The sequence below is a fragment of the Quercus lobata genome, chromosome 5, assembly GCF_001633185.2.
Source record: "Quercus lobata isolate SW786 chromosome 5, ValleyOak3.0 Primary Assembly, whole genome shotgun sequence".
NCBI classification, from domain to species: Eukaryota; Viridiplantae; Streptophyta; class Magnoliopsida; order Fagales; family Fagaceae; genus Quercus; species Quercus lobata.
Genome location: NC_044908.1, coordinates 42005737 through 42025299, shown reverse-complemented (window position 1 = coordinate 42025299; position 19563 = coordinate 42005737). Strand labels below are relative to the sequence as shown.

At 37.4% G+C, this 19563-nt stretch overlaps 1 protein-coding gene across 1 annotated transcript; it reads left to right on the top strand.

Annotated features, from left to right (window-relative positions):
• Positions 1-852: 852 nt before the first annotated feature.
• On the top strand, positions 853-10149 carry LOC115991652 (receptor-like protein 4). Its single transcript, XM_031115494.1, has 9 exons — positions 853-1149; positions 2114-3169; positions 4276-4423; positions 5485-5556; positions 5838-5909; positions 8552-8623; positions 8704-8781; positions 8976-9157; positions 9682-10149. The coding sequence occupies exons 1-9, from the start codon at positions 1062-1064 to the stop codon at positions 9801-9803; spliced, it is 1890 nt and encodes a 629-aa protein (XP_030971354.1). The 5' UTR covers positions 853-1061; the 3' UTR covers positions 9804-10149.
• Positions 10150-19563: the final 9414 nt, after the last annotated feature.

The following is a 19563-nucleotide window of genomic DNA, read 5'->3' as shown; positions in this document are numbered from 1 at the left end:
GACTATCCTGGACCGTCTGATAACAAATAAATAAGACAAATGATCCAATTAGTTCTTGAGGTCATTTGCGTAATTTTCGGCCTAGAATTTAGATTCTGTTCCCTCGTGACTTGAATTTTCCCCCTCTCCTCCTCGCCACGTGGCTTTTGTCCTGAAATAGCCAAAATGGTATTTTCCTACGTGGAAATAGCAATAAATAATCGGTAATAGTAACCATACTTTAAAAATTGTTACTGTATGTGTGTAATTGTGTATACGCCACAAATGCTCATGTAATTGTTACTCTATGTGTGTAATTGTGTATACGCCACAAATGCTCATGTCCTATGCTGCACCTTCCACAAGCACGGTCATATATATTTTGGACTCACCATTCAACAAAACACCTAACGAATCTCACGAACACTTGTTCCCCAATGCCTCTTTCTTTCTTTCTTTTTTTCTTTTTTTGGATAAGGAGTTCCCCAATGCTTGTTAATTACTAAATCAGAAATCACCATTTAGGATTACTGATTAATATTTTTTTTCTACTACTAATTTTTATGATTTATCACTTTTTTTCGATTACTCACAATTATACAAACAGAGTGTGTTGATTAGTCTCAGGCATAACATAATTTCAAAAGTCTCATATTCCATCAATCATATTATTAATCTGTTATTCTTGGACTTTCACGATGTATGGTAAACCTGAGTTTTATTTATTTATTTATTTTTAAAAATTAAAAGTGATTGGGTCAGTCATACAGACACTTATTAAATGAGCAACCTACACCGTCAGATTAAAATAAAAGTCCATCAACCCTCATAAACTCAAGCAGTACATTAATAAAGCATCTCCCTTCACGAGTCAACTGTTGAGCAAAATTTATAATTTCCAACTGTTAGTGCAAACACGTCCCCAGCACACACAGTCACACACACTCTCTCTCTCTCTCTCTCTTAAAAAAAAAAGCAAGGAAGCTCAGCTCATAAAGGAAGAGATATTAGGCTCTATGAGAAAACGAGGCTCTCCTAGTAATTGAGAGAGACAGAGAGAGAGAGAGAGAGAGAGAAAAGCAATGCATTTCGAAGCTTCGATGCTCAGATTTCTTCTGCTATGGCTGCTCGTTTTCTGCACCGCTTTCTCTTCGTCTTCAGCTCGACCTTGTGAGCTTCCACTATTCTCTGTCTCTCTATCTCTGTTATTCGATTTCTTGGAAGTAAAATTTGAGTCGTGGAATGGTTAAGGAGTTGAATTAGGGTTTTGGAATTGGAAGTGAATCTTCATTTGCATTTTGATTTGAGTTTTTGATAATTGAGCTTTTAAGCTAAGTTCTGTGACGAATTAATGTTATGAACTAGTTGTTTTTGCTTTGGAGTTTGGTTTTGACTTTTGAGATGGATCTTCATACTGTGCTCTTTTTTCTTTTTCTTTTTGGTTGACATTCATGTTGTTAAGAAATTGAAATGAAATATCAGATAGCAGAATTGGTATAAGGATTTTGCATATAATTTTTTTTTTTTTAATCTTTTGATTAAAAGGGGAAAAACAATCAGGTTGAATTTGTTTGGTTGCTGTGAAAATTGTTTTGAAAGTAAAGAATAAAGATTTTGAATATATGAGGAAATTTCATATTTTTAAGATATGAGAAAGCAGTACTTCACCAAGGTGACCCTGGTACTAGTATTTGGCTATTGAGTTGAATTCCCAAATTTGGAAACAGAAGGACCAAATTCCAAGTTTTATTTTTCTTCTTAATTTTGGCAACAAAACTGACTTCAATGACCAAATTTCTCGTGCGTGAATTGCGAATTCTATAGCTATAAGCTATTATTGGTACGGTGGTAATGACTTAAAAGAGGATGTGGTGTTTGAAGAAACCAGGGCATTTCATTAAAGCTGCATGTGCATTTCTCATCAATTAGCAACATGTGAGCTGCATATTAAGTATTGGAGCAGGTCATCTTTGTGCGTTAATTGTTAGTTTCTTCGTGAATTTTGAGTTTTCTAAACTATCATAACTGGTTTTGTATGCTTAAGGGTTACAGAATTAGAATTAGTTCTTGTGCTTTCTTTTATTTAATTCTAATGGTGGTTTTAAAACTTGTGGAATCTTTTCTTGCACTACAGCACCATTTGCCATGCGGATAAGCTGTGGAGCTCGTGATAATGTTCATACACCGCCAACCAATACACTTTGGTATAAGGATTTTGCATATACAGGAGGGATACCTGCTAATGCAACACGTACAAGCTTCATCACTCCTCCTCTTGAAACACTGCGCTACTTTCCCCTATCTGGAGGTCCTGAAAATTGCTACAACCTTAATAATGTGCCAAAGGGACACTATTTAGTCAGGATGTTCTTTGGATTGGTTAACCAAACCAATTTTGACAGTGAACCTCTATTCGATGTTTCTGTCGAAGGAACTCAGATTTATTCTTTGCAGTCAGGTTGGAGCAACCAGGATGACGAAGCATTTGCTGAAGCCATTGTGTTTCTTTTAGATGGCACTGCCTCTCTCTGCTTCCATAGCACTGGTCACGGAGACCCAACAATTCTTTCAATTGAAATTCTTCAAGTTGATGATAATGCATACTATTTTGGTCCACAGTGGGGTCATGGAATAGTGCTTAGAACTGCCACAAGACTGAGTTGTGGTACAGGGCAGTCAAAGTTCGGTACTGATTATAGTGGTGATCTATGGGGTGGGGATAGATTTTGGAAATACCTTAAAACTTTTGGTCAGAATTCTGATCGGCCTAGATCTACTGAAAGTAGCATAAAGCAGGCTTCACTTTCTCCAAACTTCTATCCACAAGGTCTTTATCAGTCAGCACTTGTTAGTACCGATAATCAGCCTGAATTGACATATGCAATGGATGTGGAGCCCAATAGGAACTACTCAATTTGGTTACACTTTGCAGAAATTGATTCTTCAGTGACTGCCATAGGGCAAAGGGTATTTGACATCCTGATAAATAGCGATGTTAGATTTCAAGATGTAGACATTATCAAAATGAGCGGGGATCGTTATGCAGCTCTTGTTCTTAATACAACTGTTGCAATTAGTGGAAGGACCTTGACAATAACCTTGAAGCCTAAAAATGGTAGTCATGCCATTATTAATGCCATTGAGGTTTTTGAGGTTATCATAGCAGAGTCCAAAACCTCACCAGAAGAAGGTATATATGCCACCTGTGTTTGTTATTATTATATAAATTTTTTGTTTCATATCTTCCAATCTTGTGCTTAAATAAGGCTAGCTTAATAAGTGTGCATGCTTACATAAATATGAATACGTGCATGCATGTATGCATGTATGCTAAGTTAGAAGCTACCTAGAGTGTTATGTTGGTATGTTGGTATGGTAGATCTACCAAGAAGGTTCCTTCAATAACAGAATGTTGGCACCTACCTTGTCAAGAAAACTTATTGATGGACAAAATAAATCCCTTCAAAGTAACTCTCAGCTATATCTAAAAGGTTCTCCTAGGTTTTGTTTTCTCTATTCTTATTAGTGCCGATTTCAAGCAAGCTTAAGTGCTAGGTTTATTTTTCTCTCTAGTCTTGTTAATTCTCAAGCCTCCTTTGAGAATTTGTGCTGCATCAAAGAGACTGAAAATGCGGGAAGAAAAAACCTGCGTCATCCAAAAGGAGTGACTGAACCAAATATCCTGTTTCATATCCAATAGAATAGACTTTTATGAGACAAAGTGAGCCATACTAAACATTATCTTCTTGATCTTATTAAAAAACATAAGGATCCTCTTGTCAATACAAAATAATTAGTCTGGTTAGTTGCATTTGTAGTTCCCTTTTATATATTTATCTTAAACCATGTTTACCAAAATGCTTTTTTGTGTCAGTTTTACCAAACGAAAAAAAAAAAAAAGGCTTTCTTGTGTCACATGTTGATTAAAGATGTTCTAGGGCCTTTATAGGATATATATATCTATTTTTCTGCTGGTGTTTATGAGTCTTGGATGTAGTTAAGTATTATGAACAGAATTTTCTGATTTTTTTTTGGCCTAATATCACTTAATGCTGTCTTTGCATTGTAATATTAAATATTTTTTGGTCAACTTTACACACTTTTTGATGTTTTTGTAATGAGCTAGTTAACACCCCCCCCCCCCCCCCAAAAAAAAAAAATCCCCTACCTCTCCTGCCAAAAAAAAGAAAAAAGCTTTGCTTACACTTATTGTTCTTTATGGATAAAGAATGTAGTTTCTGGAAGTTGGAGTCTATATAGGCTGTTGCTGATTGTACTATCTTTATTCTATTCTAGTTAGTGCTCTACAGACTTTGAAGAATGCATTGAGCCTTCCTCTTCGGCTTGGATGGAATGGTGATCCATGTGTTCCCCAAGAACACCCATGGAGTGGAGCAGATTGCCATTTTGACAGTAACAGCAGCAAATGGTTCATCGATGGACTGTACTTTCTTGATCCTTGGCTCATATTTATTCTTTTCCATTTTTTAAATATCCTCAGAGTAATGATTGCCTCCAATGTCATGTCATATTTATTGTTTATCTTTTACCTCTTTCAACTGAAAACTACTAGCCCCCAACTTTCAAAATTGTATACAGTAACTGAGATGATGCAACAGCTACCCTATATCCTTTAGCACCTTAATTGCAAATACTAAAATTTCCTAAAAGCGTTACACTGACTGTCCCTCTAATCCCTTCAACAATAGACTTTGAGTCTCTACCATCACCAATTCCTTCCAGTCCACTGACACCAATCTGAGATCTATACAAGTGATTGTTCTTGGTTTTGCTATAAGATTAGCCACCCAATCAAAAGCTTTCTATGTGAGCCCCATATTATTAACCATCTTGCTACTTTCTCTCTAACTAAACTGTCTCACAATCTACCAAATTTACAGAGAAACTTTTGGTGCTCTCTGGAAATGGCATATATTTCAAAAAGTGACTGCATTGAGAGATGGTATCCCTACTCTTCTGGGAGAATGCTTTGTATATATTAAACTTTCAAGTTATTGCCTTACGGCTTTCTGTTTTTTAGACATGTTTAGATTTTGGTAATGAATAGCTTTTCATATGTCAATGATTGACCCTAATATGGTTTGACCATTTAAATTGCTTCCTCATTTTTATAGGTAAATATGATTTTTGTACCCTTTTCTTCTGTTGTTTACTTTTATATTTTCAGTACACAACTCAACCCAGATTCTGGCACTACTTATTTGGCATTCTAGTTTTATTTTCCGTAATGAGAACATCAACTATTAATTTCCACATAATTGGATAAATTCAGTGGGCAAATGCATTTTTTTTTAAATCGAGCATCACACTTTTTCAAACTCACTTGCACAAAGCCCAAAGTATATTGCATTTTCTGGAATTTATCATCTTCATCATGTGTGGTCTTAGAGTTGTTTCACTTTATGTTTAATTTTAAGATGTTAATATCTTCTATTGTTATATAATATGTTTTGAGTAATTAGTGTTTTACCTCTGCATGATCAGTGGTCTTGACAACCAAGGTCTGAGGGGTTTCTTGCCTGATGACATATCCAAGCTAAGTCATCTACAGAGCATGTAAGTATCTAAAGGTCTCCTTCAATTTAAATTATATAATTGGAAATGTAAAGCTGCAATCCTCATGTTTTGACATTTCATCCAAGGATGTATCACTTGATGAAATTAAGCATGTTTCTAAGAAATGGTCCCTTGTTATGTCTTTTCACTTAATTGTTAGTCATATTTTTGCTATTCCAAAACTATATGATAGCATGAACTTTAGTGAATCAAATTGTTAATGATTTTTTTGTAGCCTTCTCTATGTATCTCTTATATTTGTTTGACTTGTGCATTTACAGAAACTTGAGTGGAAACATGATTCATGGGGCCATTCCTTCCTCGCTTGGAACAATAGCTAGCTTAGAAAAATTGTAAGTGCATTGCTTCTCTATTTTCAGATACTTATCATGTTTTGGTTTCTACAGAATAGATACAACTCTCTGCAAATGATACTATTTTCCGTGGAAAGACCTGCTATGTCACTGACATTGCAAATCATGATATGTAGTATTTAGCACATTAGTAGGATAATGATAAATTATCTTCGCCCTTTTCTCAACAACAGCTTGCATGAGGCTAGTCTATGTGCTTTAATGTCTTTGTTCTACTAACCAATGGCATATGCAGCTAATTAGGGCTGTAAATAAGTTGAGTCCAACCAAGTTGAATATTAAAAGTTTAGGATTAGTTCATTTGATTTTATTTCGAATTATTTATCAAAAAAAAAAAAATTTATTTCGAATACAATCTGAGCTCAAGCTCATCACCAAGCTTGATCACATGCTCAAACTTGTTCACATGCTACTTGATTAACTATTATTTCCCCATACATGGTAAACACCATATGACTAAAAAGATTTAGAGGCTGTTTGGATGGCTTGTTTCCATAACTCAATTCTCTATTTCCATAACTCATAACTCAAAAATGGTGGGACCCATAGCTCAATATCCGTTTGGCTACACAATTATTCTATTTCCATAACTCAATTCTCTGATTTTTGAGTTATGAGTTATGGAAACTGAAAACACATTTTAGCTGTTTTGAATTTCCATAACTTATAACTCAATGGCATTTTTGTAATTAAACACATATGGGGGACCCATTAGTCATAACTCAGCCACACCTTTTGACCACCTTTTGACTTTTTCTTTTCTTTTCTTCTCCTGGGTTCGGTCTTCTCCTCCTGGGTTTCCCTTTTTTTTCTTTTTTTCTTTTTCCCCCTGGGTTCGGTCTTCTCTTGGGTTTCCTTTTTTTTTCTTTTCTTCTTTCACTAGGTTCGGGTTTCTGGGTACTAGGGAAAAAAAAAAAAAAAAACTGCACTGAGTGACAGGTATGGAGCCCACAAATAGTTTGAAAAATATTGAGTGATAAAAAGTAAGTGATGGTGCCAAACGGGTGTGAAAAATTAAGTGATGAGTGATGAGTTATGAGTAATGAGTGATGAAATTTTTGCATCCAAACAGTCTCTTTTTATTTCACAAATCTTTACTAATAATTAATAACTATCGTTTCAATCAAAAAATAAATAAATAACTAAATTATAGTTGAGATTGTATTACTTGAGTTAATTACATAGGATGATATTCATTTATATATTTATAAAAATTAGATTCACCAACCTTTTATTATTATATTTTTTACTACAAAATAGGCTAATTGTATTGTCGATATATTACAAATAATAATTTGATATTCTATGAGCTTATTAACTAACTTATACAGTCCAGTATTCAGTCTATATAAGCATATTTTTATACATGTATTGATTTATACATATAAACATATGATAATATATATATATATATATATACTCAAATCAGCCTCCTAGGCATGAGGATAAATTGCTTAACCCGTCAAGGGTGAAAAGCCCCTAGATTACCCGGTAACTGGTTCTGGCGGGTGGGGTCAGTTGCCCGTAGGAGTTTGATTAATAGTGAAGATTGTTGTACAGTATGCTCTGCGACATGCAACTAATCTGAGTGAAGTTCTCCTATGCCATCAAAAAAATATATATATATACTCAAATCAAACTTCATAATCACAAGTTTATTGACAAACACATTATTATGTTTAAGCTTGACTCATTTAATGCTCAAGCCTAAAATTAGGCTTAAGCTTGATTCTTTTGCCAAATAAATGAGCATAAACAAGTTTTTCTCAACCAAGCCTGAGTTGTTCATAAACATCAATTCATTTACAGCCCTAACAAATGTAGTGTTTTGTTAAGTTGCTATTAGAATATTCATGCTTTGCTCATATGACTTGTATCTGTGCTACCTTACCGTAGTTATGTGCTCAAGAATAAAATCTACTTCTATACGAACTTGGAAGTCTTGAACTATCATGATAAACTCTAATTGTCAACCATTAGGTTAAATCTAAAATGGGGAAATGGTTTTAAAGCATTCATAACTCAAATTACATTAAGTTTGATAGAATTGTTGGTCATTACATACCTGAATGCACTCTTGTTTCAATTTTCCCATATCGAAAGTGTGATAAAATTCATGCAACAACGTCAAGTTAACTTTTTTCATTGCAGACTGGCATCCATGTGACTTTGTATCATTTTATTATACTAATCAATTTTCTCTTTTATTAGTCAGATATGAGAAAACCATTTTCATAAGAAAAGAAATGCAATTGCAATGTAACTATGCAAATACCTTGTTGTTAAGGCAATCCAAATGCAGAAATCTTGTGCAAAATTGCAATAAAATGTCAAATTTAACCCTAGTTCTGCCATCCAAATGCAATCCTAAACATTAAGAAATCCTAGAAATACAAAATACAACTCAGAAACTTATTTCTGTACCAAAGACCGGTTATTTTTGGAGTAGTGTGGTTTTGCATTATACTGATGAAGAATGAAGAAATTTGGTTTGACCTCATGCATCAATGCAATAAAAATATGGAACCTTTTGGATACTCATGTCACTTGCTATTTTATTCTGTGACTAATTTGAGTTACTGTAAGAATGTAATGTCTGAATGCATATGCTTCTGTGGCAGGGACCTGTCCTACAATTTCTTTAACGAATCAATTCCTGAAACCCTGGGACAGTTGACATCATTACAGATACTGTAAGATCTTTCAAGCATATCATTAGTCATTTTACCCATGAACTTAAACACAGAGGACTTCAATTGTCATAATGATGCAGAAATCTTAATGGCAACTCATTGTCTGGAAGAGTCCCTGCTGCACTAGGAGGAAGGCTTTTGCATAGAGCTAGCTTCAAGTAAGTTCCAACTAATGTTTAGTCTCTCAAGATTGGAGGCTTTCAGTAAAGACTTTATTATAACATGTTCAGAATGGTTTTCATTTTTTAAATATTCAATGCTATGGATATATGTTATTCACTTATTTGTTAATTTTAGGGTAGTCAGCATTATTACTATATCTGCTATGCATACTTACCATAGATGTTTGCAGTTTTACAGATAATGCTGGCCTTTGTGGTATACCTGGACTGCGTACATGTGGGCCCCACCTTTCTGCTGGTGCAAAGGTTGGCATTGCTCTAGGTGCATTATTGTTATTACTACTCATTGGCATCTGTTCAATGTGTTGGTGGAAAAGGCGGCAAAATATCCTCCGAGCACAGAAGCTTGCTGGTAAGGAAATTGATATCAAAATCAGAAAAAAAAAATATATATATATATATATCAAAATGCTTTTCAGAAATATTCTTATACAAACACTTATATGTATTATACATAATTTTTCATATAAACTAACATGGAAGGTAGTTCACCATATAATTCCACTCCCATACAGTTGGTGTGTGGTTTATGCAATGCATTATAGGCCATAGGGTGCCACGTTGATTTTTTATGTGTGTGTGTGTGTGTTTTTTTTTTTTTTTTTTTTGTCACTATAATGTCTCATTTCATTAACAAAACAAATGATATCATATGGGCAAAATAAAAAAAGAGGAAAGCGTTTGACATTAATAGATATTGGTAAGTAACATCCTCAGACTCCACTGTCCTTTCTTACTCAGTTTGAGATTTAAAAAAATAACATTATGTCAAGCCCTGTAATACAAAATGCATGTACATACACAAGCATGCCTTGAAGCATATTTGTCTTCCATGAAATTCATGTTTTGCCTTTTTTTTTTTTTTTTTTTTTACAGCACGAGATGCCCCCTATGCGAAGGCAAGGACTCATTTATCAGATATCCAGATGACAAGGCCTTATAATAATCATGGTCATTCTCGGACTGCTGCCGAGAATGGGCCTAGTTTGCTGTCATGATGAGACAACAATCACTTCGTGATCTAATCCAGTCAAGACGTGCCCCATTTTTGAGCCTTGATTTTGTTTGAAAACAAAATCCCAGTGGCCATATCATTGATTCGGCCATGCAGAGGTTTTTTTTCAGCTCATGATACTGCCCAGTGTGCTACTCTGTTCGTTGAATCCTGAACAGCAAATAGACTCACTTCATTAGAACCAGATCCCACATTTGTGCACCAAATTCCCTGATATGAAAAATCTTGTACATTGCTCCAATTCTTTTTTACTCCCCCTCAATCTGTCAAAGAAATTATGTAACAAATTAGAGAACAGATGCATATAAAAATTCAAAATTTTTCCAAAATTTAGTCTTGCATTTTTGTATCTTGTTTGAAAGTAACCAACGTTTGATTCGTCTTTGGGTTACCTGGCTAGTATAAACCTTTATTTTCTCATTGGTGGTTGTATTATCATTATTCCTTCCACTAAAAAACTGTAAACAAATTCCAAGTGGTTCTCTAACACATTTATAATAGTCTCTTCTTGCCCCCAAAATATTTCTAAATACGAAAAGCAGGTACTTACTAGAATTAAAGATTCTTTTTTTCCTTAAAATATTTCAAGTAATATATTTTGAATAAGAAGTGAGTCAACAAGTCAACAAAGCATGTCTACAACTACACGAAAAGATAGAAGGTTACCTATCAAAAAAAAAAAAAAAAAAAAAAAGATAGAAGGTTACCATGAAAAATGGCTTGGTGATCCAAAATGCTTGATGCATCACATTAAGGTAATATCACAGCGAACAACCGTATAAACAATGGATAGGTTTCTTATTATATGTTCTTAATTGAATGTAAAGAGCCGTTGTCTAAGTTAATAATAATAGTTTAATTTTGCATATTTATATCATTATTATAAAGTATTATTATACTTATTTTAAGTTAATTTATGCATTATATATTTGGTTTTGAAATAATGCTGAATAACCAATTATGTGTTTAATTGAATTTTAATGCGTGAATTTGTCTTTTGTAAGAGAATGGAATTAAATAAGCGAATCTGTACAAAGAAGAATGCTAATGGATTTTACAATGGCCATAATGAAGTCAAAGTAGGCCAACTTAATGAAATTTAAGTCCAATTGGAGTAAGGAATCAAAGGAAATTTGCACCAAATCCAAGTTCAATTCAAACTAGGACTCCAGTTTGCACACCAGTTAGTATTTTGGGCATAACGTTCGGCTTAAATGTCCAATTGAGATGATTCAAGTTGGGCTGGAAAGTTAACTTAAAGGGCTACAATTTTGCGGTTTACCAAAAGTCTGAATTTTGACGTTAAGTGGGCCAAAAACGTCGGTTAACTGAAGCCTGAAAACCTGTAATTTTCTTCAAACAGGAATTCAACTTGTAATAGGATTCCTTGACCTATTTAAAGGCTCTTTAAGGCAAAATTCAGGGAACTGAGTAGAATGTAATTTAGGTTTTCTTAAAGCTTCCTACAGTTTTTAGAGTTTTATTTGTGTTATGACTTGCTAGAAGCCTTGTTAACGCAAAGGGTAAAACCTAACTGTTTATTGGTATGTTCTTAACAATTATTTTATAGTTTTTGTAAGGACACAAAAATCAGGCCTTCCAAGCTCACCTAGAACAGTGAAATTTGTGCAGCCCAACTAGGCCCAAATCAATAAATATTTGTAAGAGAATAGGTTAAAACAAAAGAGAGAGGGATTAGCCCAAGAACAATAATAGGGCCAGAAAGACCGAAGATTAAAGTTTATGTATATATAAGGCTTATTACAAGCTTGCTCGAGGAGGCAGTCCTTACACAAAATGGTACACTGTTCACTTTCTTTCCTCTCAGTGTTCTTGTTCTAATTCCTATATCTAGAGTATTTTCTTCTCTTTTCTTTTCTTTTCTCTGGAAGTTCCCTTCCTCTTATATATTCCCCAGCTTGTTGCATTCTGGCCCTTCATTTCCTATCTTCCAAATTCTCCTTTGGACACTTGTCCTCTTAAACTTTAGGTGAAGGTAGTAGAAGGAGTTGCTTAGTTGTAAATTCCACTGTTCAAGTCATTTCCTCATTAATGCAACTGAAAAAGCTGTTGCCAGTCGTTCAATGTGGGGGAATTTGAACTTTCACTGGAAGCTTCCTTCAACCACTCTGATCCTCAATCTAAACACTATTCCCTCCATTTGGACTTCCAAGAATTATTTTGTCTCTTCTCCCCCTATCCTCGAGCAGCCCTCTCCTCAGACTTTGAGTGCTCCTCTAGTGAGAGCTATGCCTTTATTGCATCGTTCCTCAGTCCTCAAACGCCCACAATAGCCCCTTAAAACCTTACTATTAACCCTGAGTTAAAAAGTAAGGTTTTAGTCATATATCCTCCATGTGATACGTGCCAAATGCGTTCCCACATGATAACGTCTCTTCAAATGTCTTCAGCACATTCCTAACGCCTCGAAATCCACGATCTCGTATTTATTGTGTCAAGCGGCCGCTTGTTCCCCCCACTTTCTACAGTGTGATGATGATCCTACGGTCCTCATTTACCCATACTTATGAGCAGGAATTTTACCGCTTATTTTTTTACCTCTATATAAGGAGAAGGTGAGGCTAAATCTTCTCCATTTACTCATTTGGCAATTTTTTGTTGAAGCAGTAGTCCGAGAAGAGACTCTTTCATTGCTTATAGGTACGTTTGAATTTATTTACTTTTATACACAGACCCCTTGTTATCTACACCATAAGTTTCCATAAGTGGGTTTGCTAGGCTAGTAGATACCCCTTAAGGGCTCAATATAGGATCCCTAACAATGTTGAACTCCAACATTGTGAATTAGGCGAATGGCTGGTTATGACCAGACCTCCTAGCTCAATAATGATTCCAATGATCGCCTTCATAGAAGGCGGGATGGAAATTCCCATAGGTAGGGTCAATAGAGACTTCCTGATGAACTATAGGTCGACCCCCACACAATGCTCCCCCAACATTTTTAGGGTCCTTGGTAGCATAGATATGATAAACCAAAAAATGGGGACCAACCTCACATGGCATGATGTGAACTGGGTATAGAACTACCAAGAAGGGAAGGAAACTAAATACTACATTAAATGTAAGGTTCCATCCGTTAGGTTAATATCTTGTATGCCTGAGTCAAACAAGGGTATGGACGAGGACTTCCTCATCATCTCGAGAGACTAGCATGATGGATTGCATTGTCCCACCAAGGAAGGGGAACCAAGTAGGGTTCCCACAAATATTAGACGCGTGTAGGATTTTTATATTTACAAAAAGAAAATTTTTACAGGGTTTTTTCTTTAACCCATGACTTATGTTACTTCTTTTTTGGCAAACAAATACCACACCGCCCCAAATAAGAACCTCGTGAATTTTCCCGACCTAAATTGGATCCTTAGGTCAGAAATTTTTCTACATAAAGACAGTCAGCTTCGGGCGCTGCATATAATCCTCAGGTTTGAACCCATCTCTAAACGCTTCTAAAGCTCGAAGAACGTAATTAGAGCTAAAGACCAACGGTTAGCTTTAATTGACGTAGTAGTTCCCGGTTTTCTGTTAACAAATCCTCCTCCAGCTGGAACTCAAGACACTCAACCTTCAACCTCCAATTGTAACCAAACTCCTTTACTCTCAGGAGTTGCACATGCCTTCAGACGATGAGGTTACAGAGCGCACTCCTGAACCCACCCAAGAGGTAACAAACAAGGATTTTGAGGTCTTCTACCGCCAAGAAGACCTAGAGGATCTTCCCGGTCCCTCCCAGCGACATTTTCCTCCTACCCAACTCAATACCAGCCTAGAATAAATCAACATTCCTGAAGACATGGTGCTTGAGGAAAAGACTCCAGACCTATTAAAGTTACTCATAGCCCACACTGGGGGTACTTCTCCAACAGTTCCTGTGGTCCCTCGACCACCAACTTCTTCTCCCACGCATGCATCCTTTGGTGACGTCGTCGATAAAAAGAGAAAAAGAGTACAAGGGGGCAAAGGATTCGAGGATACTGAAGAGGGAGAGGTTACAAGCTCTTCCCAGTAGCCCCCAACCAAGGAGGCCTGAACTACTAAGGCTCAACAAAAGAAGAGTGCTCCCTCTAGGGCCTCCAAAGGAGCTGAAGGGGAACAGCAACCAAAGGCCTCTACTTGGAGGCCTTCCTTTGTGCTAAGTTCGAATAGCCTTGTTATGAATGATGCCAACCCCAAGGATACCCAAAAGGGTAGGTCAAGCAACCTAGCTAAATGTCTGGAAAAGGCTCTTTGCCTACCCAAGGACATGCAGGAGCTTAGGTCCTCTCGGAAACGTGAGGTCTTCCTGTCATTGAAGAGAGACCTTTCCAAGGTATATAACCATCCTCTTCTTTTCATAAATTTATATAAAACATGTACAAATCTTGATTCACAGTAATTTTGCAATCTGTGCAAACGGCCTTTGTGGCTGAAGAATGGTGGACCACGAACTAGGCCAGGCTCGCGAGGCTAAAGGCAAGTTGGAAATAGCTGAAAGGGCCCATGCAGAGGGTGATAAGAAGCTGAAAGAAACCATCTCCCAACTAGTCGAGGTAGAGAAGTCTCGAAAGAACTCTGAAGCTGCCCTGGCCAACTACAAGAAACAAGCTACAAAGTGCCTGGAGGCTCAAAAAAAGGCTAAAAACCAGCTGGCCTTGACCATGGTAAAGGTCAAACAATAGAAAAAACAGCTGAAGGCAAAGGATGCCAAGAAGGCTAAGGCCGAGTAGGCGGCCTATGACATAGGCATGACAAAGACTGCCCAACTCAAGGATGTTTCTCAAACCTTTTGCCTTGAAGTTTGGGGTCAGGCCTTCACTGCAACTGGGGTCAGTATTGAATCAGAGCTTAGGGCTCCTGACAGAGTATATTACCTTCCAGCCTTGCGCCTAGCCCCCAGCCTCTCTTAGCCTTTAGCCAATCTTAGCTCTGCCCCTACCTCTGCCTCGGTCTAGCCTGCCTTTACTCCAACTACCACACTTGCTACAAAGAAAGGGCAAAAGCAACCACCTCTAGTAGCTGATGTGGACATGGAGATAGAAGAAGCAGCTGAAGTGGGTCAGCTAAAGAGGAAGAAGGGGAAGGAGAAGGAAAAAGAGGAAGGGAAAGAGAAAGAAGCATTAGCGTAACTTAGTCCTAGGTTAAGAGACAATTAGTCAATTTGGTAATTGGGCTTAAGTTTAGTCGATGCACCATTTCCTTCTATTGTAATTCAATTCCTGAACTTCAATGAAAAGAATCAACCTTTATTTTATAATTTTTCATTTATTTAAGTTTAACTTGTCTAAGTATATCTCTTGCTATTTTCCATTTTTCAAATTATATGTATCATACTAACCTTTGACTAACTTAATTAATTCTCCTTACTATCTTGTTCAATCTTACATGAACTTTAAGAAAGTTACTAGATTGACACTTAGGGCAATTTGTAACCATATTTTGACACTTTGTAAAAATTTCAAGCAACACTTACCTTATTTTGGACTTAGAATACTGAAAGACCAATCTGCCTTGTACCTCTAACCCAAGGAAGCAAGCAAGATTTACGACTTTATTCAATACTTAGAAAATTTTACATAAGTGTTAACTTGTCTAAGGTTTATGACACGAGGAGCCAAACCAAACTAAGATTTTGATAAGCACTTAGAAACCTCTTACACATAGGTTAATTTACCCAAGGTTTATGACCTGAGGAGTCAAGCAAGACTTAGGTTCTATTTAACATTTTAAAATTTTCTTACATAAAAGTTAACTTACCCAAGGTTTGTGACTCGAGGAGTCGAACAAGACCGAGGTTCTGTTTAACACTTAAAAATTTCTTACATAAAGGTTAATTTATCCAAGGTTTGTGACCTGAGGAGTCGAACAAGATTGAGGTTCTATTTAACACTTAGAAACTTCTTCAATAAAGGTTAATTTACTCAAAGTTTGTGACCCGAAGTGTCGAACAAGACCGAGGTTCTATTTAACACTTAAAAAATTCTCAAATAAAGGTTAATTTAATCAAGGTTTGTGACCCGAGGAGTCAAACAAGACTGAGGTTCTGTTTAATACTTAGAAACTTCTTCAATAAAGGTTAATTTATCCAAGGTTTGTGACCTAAGGAGTCGAACAAAACCGAGGTTCTGTTTAACACTTAGAAATTTCTTCATTAATCAACTACCACATAACTCACAACCACAGCAAGGCACAAATGAACCATATATGAATAAAGAGAACTGCATATCATTAATAGTAATAACGTCATACATTATTTACATTCCAAGGACGTGGAATTACATTTTCATCCAAGTCTTCCAAATAATAAGCCCCAATACTAGCCACTGATGTTATTCTGTACGTGCCTTCCTAATTGGGACCCAACTTCCCCCAGACTGGGTTCTTTGCTGTCCCTACCACCTTTCTCAAAACAAAATCTCTTGGGGCTAGTGGCCTTAGCTTCACTTCTTTGTCATATCCTTGCTTAAGCCTCTACTGATAATGTGTCATCTTCACTGCAGCCACTTCTCTTCTTTCCTCAACCAAATCCAAGCTGGCCAAGAGCAAGTGATTATTCTCCTTGACGCTGAACTGATCAGTTCTTAAGGTTGGGAACCTTGACTCAATGGGATTACTGCTTCTGCCCCATAAGTCATTGAAAAATGAGTCTCTCTAGTTGATCTTCGGGGTGTAGTGCGATAAGTCCACAACACATGGGGCAATTCATCCACCCACCTCCCCTTGGCATCATCCAACCTTTTCTTCAACCCAAACACTATGGCCTTATTTGTAGCCTCTGCCTGACCATTCCCTTGTGGATAAACTGGAGTAGAATACCTATTCCTAATCCCTAACTCCCTACAGTATCTTTGGAAAGCTTTACAATCAAATTGAAGATCATTTTCCGAGATTAACATGTGTGGGACTCCAAACCTTGTGATGATATTTCTCCATATAAACCTCTTAGCATCCACATCCCTGATATTGGATAGAGGTTCAACCTCTACCCACTTAGTAAAGTAGTTTCTCCCAACAATAAGTCATCTTTGGTTTCCCATGACTCGAGGAAATGGTCCCACTATATCTAAGCCCCACTGAGCAAATGGTCAAAAGCTGGAAAGTGGGTTTAGAACCCCCCCAGGTTGGTGAATATTCGGGACATACCTCTGACACTGATCACTCTTCCTTACATAATCCTGAGAAGTTCTTTGCATGCTCAGTCATTAATATCCTTAGGTAAGAGCTCTATGGGCCAAAGACCTCCCTCCCGTATGACTCCCACATATTCTTTCATGTAACTCTTTTAACAAAGGTTCCATTGGCTCAAAATGTACACACAGTAGATATGGCCTTGAATGAGAACGCTTGTACAACTTCTGTTCCTCGGATAACCAATAACAAGGAGCTTTTCTACGTATCTTTTCTGCCTTGCCCCCATCCTTGGGCAGCAGTCCTTATTTCAAGAAATTAACCAAGGGATCCATCCAACTTGGCCCAACTTGAATACTGTGCACACCCACCAAGGGCTTCTTCACAAAACTGGACTTAGCCATGTCTTTAACAATAACGACCCGAGGCAAATTTGACCCCAGAGACATTGCTAACATAGCCAAAGAATCTGCATGAGAATTCTGTCCTCTTGAGATTTGCTTTAGAGTAAAGCTCTTAAAGTGGACTCGAACCTGTCTTACTCTAATAAGATACCCCTGCGTGCGTTCATCCCGAGCCTCAAACTTTTCATTAACTTGGCCCACCATTAGCCGTGAGTCTGAACATACCTCTACGACTTCTCCTCTCAACTGATTAACCATTGCCAATCCAGCCAATAGGTCCTCATACTCATCTTCATTGTTCATAACTAGAAAGCTCAATCACAATGATTTTTCCATCACTAGCTTCTCAGCGGTTATCACCACAATTCCTACCCCTACCCCTTTTCAGTTAGCCACTCCATCTGTTTACACCTCCCAGGTGGGAACAACAGAGGACGAGACTGTCATAATGTCAACTATTCCTTTTCTATCATCGGTCATGCTTTCTGTGAACTCTGCCACAAAATCTACTAAGACTTGTCCCTTTGTGACAGTACGAGGTATGTACCTAACATCGTAGGCACCCAGCGTGGTCCCCCATTTAGCAATCCTGCCCATGTAGTCTGATTTTCGTAAGAGAGCTTGTAAGGGGAGCTAGGTAAGCACCACCATGGTATGTGCTTGAAAATAATGTGGAAGGTTCCTCGTGGCGTGTATAATGGCCAACCTGCCTTCTCCAGGGGTAAATAGCATGTCTTAGCCTCATGCAAGAACTGACATAGTAGACAGGTCTTTGTACCCCATTCTTATTTCTGACCAGGACTAGACTAACTGCATAATCCGTGACTGCCAAGTATGCATACGAAACTTCCTCTTTCTAGGGTTTAGAAAGGACTGGGGGGCATGACAAATATTGCTTGAGCTCCTCAAAGGCCAACACACATTCCTCAGTCCATTGAAAGTCCTTTCACTTTTGGAGGAGCTAGAAAAACGAACGACACCCATCCGCTGATCGAGAGATAAACCTATTCAGAGCTGCTGCCATCCCTGTTAATTTCTGTACCTCCTTAGGATTCCGAGGAGGATGCAAGCTATTAATGGCCTTAATCTGATCGAGATTGATCTCAATTCCCTGATGTGTTATTATATAGCCTAGAAAGTTTCCCGAGCTGACCCCAAAAGAACACTTAGATGCATTTAAGTGCAACTTATGTTCCTTCAACACCCAGAACACCTCCACCAAATCTGCTAAGTGCTCTACAACCCACTTGCTCTTTACCACCATATCATCAATATATGCCTCCACATTCCTCCCAATCTGTGACTCAAACATCGATGTCACCATTCTTTGGTATGTGTCCTGAATTCTTAAGGCCGAAAGGCATCACCCGATAATGGTAATTTCTAATGGGAGAGCAAAAAAAAGGTTTTGTCCTGATCAGCTAATGCTAAAGGTATCTAGTGATAGCCTTGGAAGGTATCCAAGAAACTCATCCGAGGATGTCCAACTGTTGCATCCACCAATTGATCAATCCGAGGAACGAGGAAAGGAACTTTCAGGCATACTTTATTCAAATCTGTGAAGTCCACACACACACACCACTTCTCATTTTTCTTCTTCACTACCACAGTATTAGCCCATCACTCAAGGTAAAAGATCTCTTTGATTGCCCCTACTTGCTTAAGTTTGTTCACTTCTACCCTTACTACCTTAGCATGCTCTTTTGGTGAACACCAAGGAGGTTGCTTTCGTGGGATCGCCTCTGGATTCACATTCAACCGGTGACATATAAACTCAGGATCAATCCTAGGTACGTCATAAGTACTCCAGGCAAACACATCAATATTATCTTCCAAAAATTTCACCAACACAGCCTTTTCCAAGGATGGCAATTGAGACCCCACCTAAAAGTATTTTTCTTCGTCCTGACCAATCAAAACCTTTTCCAATTCCTTAGATAGCACCCCCTGCGACTCGGTCCCAAGTTCTACTTCGAGACCCTTTGATTGCTATGGGATTTGCTCCTTTTCCACCGCGGTTTGATTTGCGAATTGCCGTGTAATGGCTACTATCAGTCATTGCCTAGCCATTGCTGGACTCCCTACTAATTCCCCAACTCTGCCCTGTGTAGGGTACTTAACTTTCAAGTGTAAAGTTGACAAGATTGCTCCCATAGCATGAAGCCATGGTCTAGCCAGGATAGTTGTGTAAAGGAAAAAAGCTTCAACTACAATGAA

What these genes read in the sequence shown, in the direction of transcription:
- LOC115991652 (XM_031115494.1), top strand. Translation starts at nt 1,062, where the DNA reads ATGCATTTCGAAGCTTCGATGCTCAGATTTCTTCTGCTATGGCTGCTC. An exon ending in AAATGGTTCATCGATGGACT is followed by an intron (nt 4,424 to 5,484) that starts GTACTTTCTTGA and finishes CTGCATGATCAG; the next exon opens with TGGTCTTGACAACCAAGGTC. An exon ending in ATAGCTAGCTTAGAAAAATT is followed by an intron (nt 5,910 to 8,551) that starts GTAAGTGCATTG and finishes CTTCTGTGGCAG; the next exon opens with GGACCTGTCCTACAATTTCT.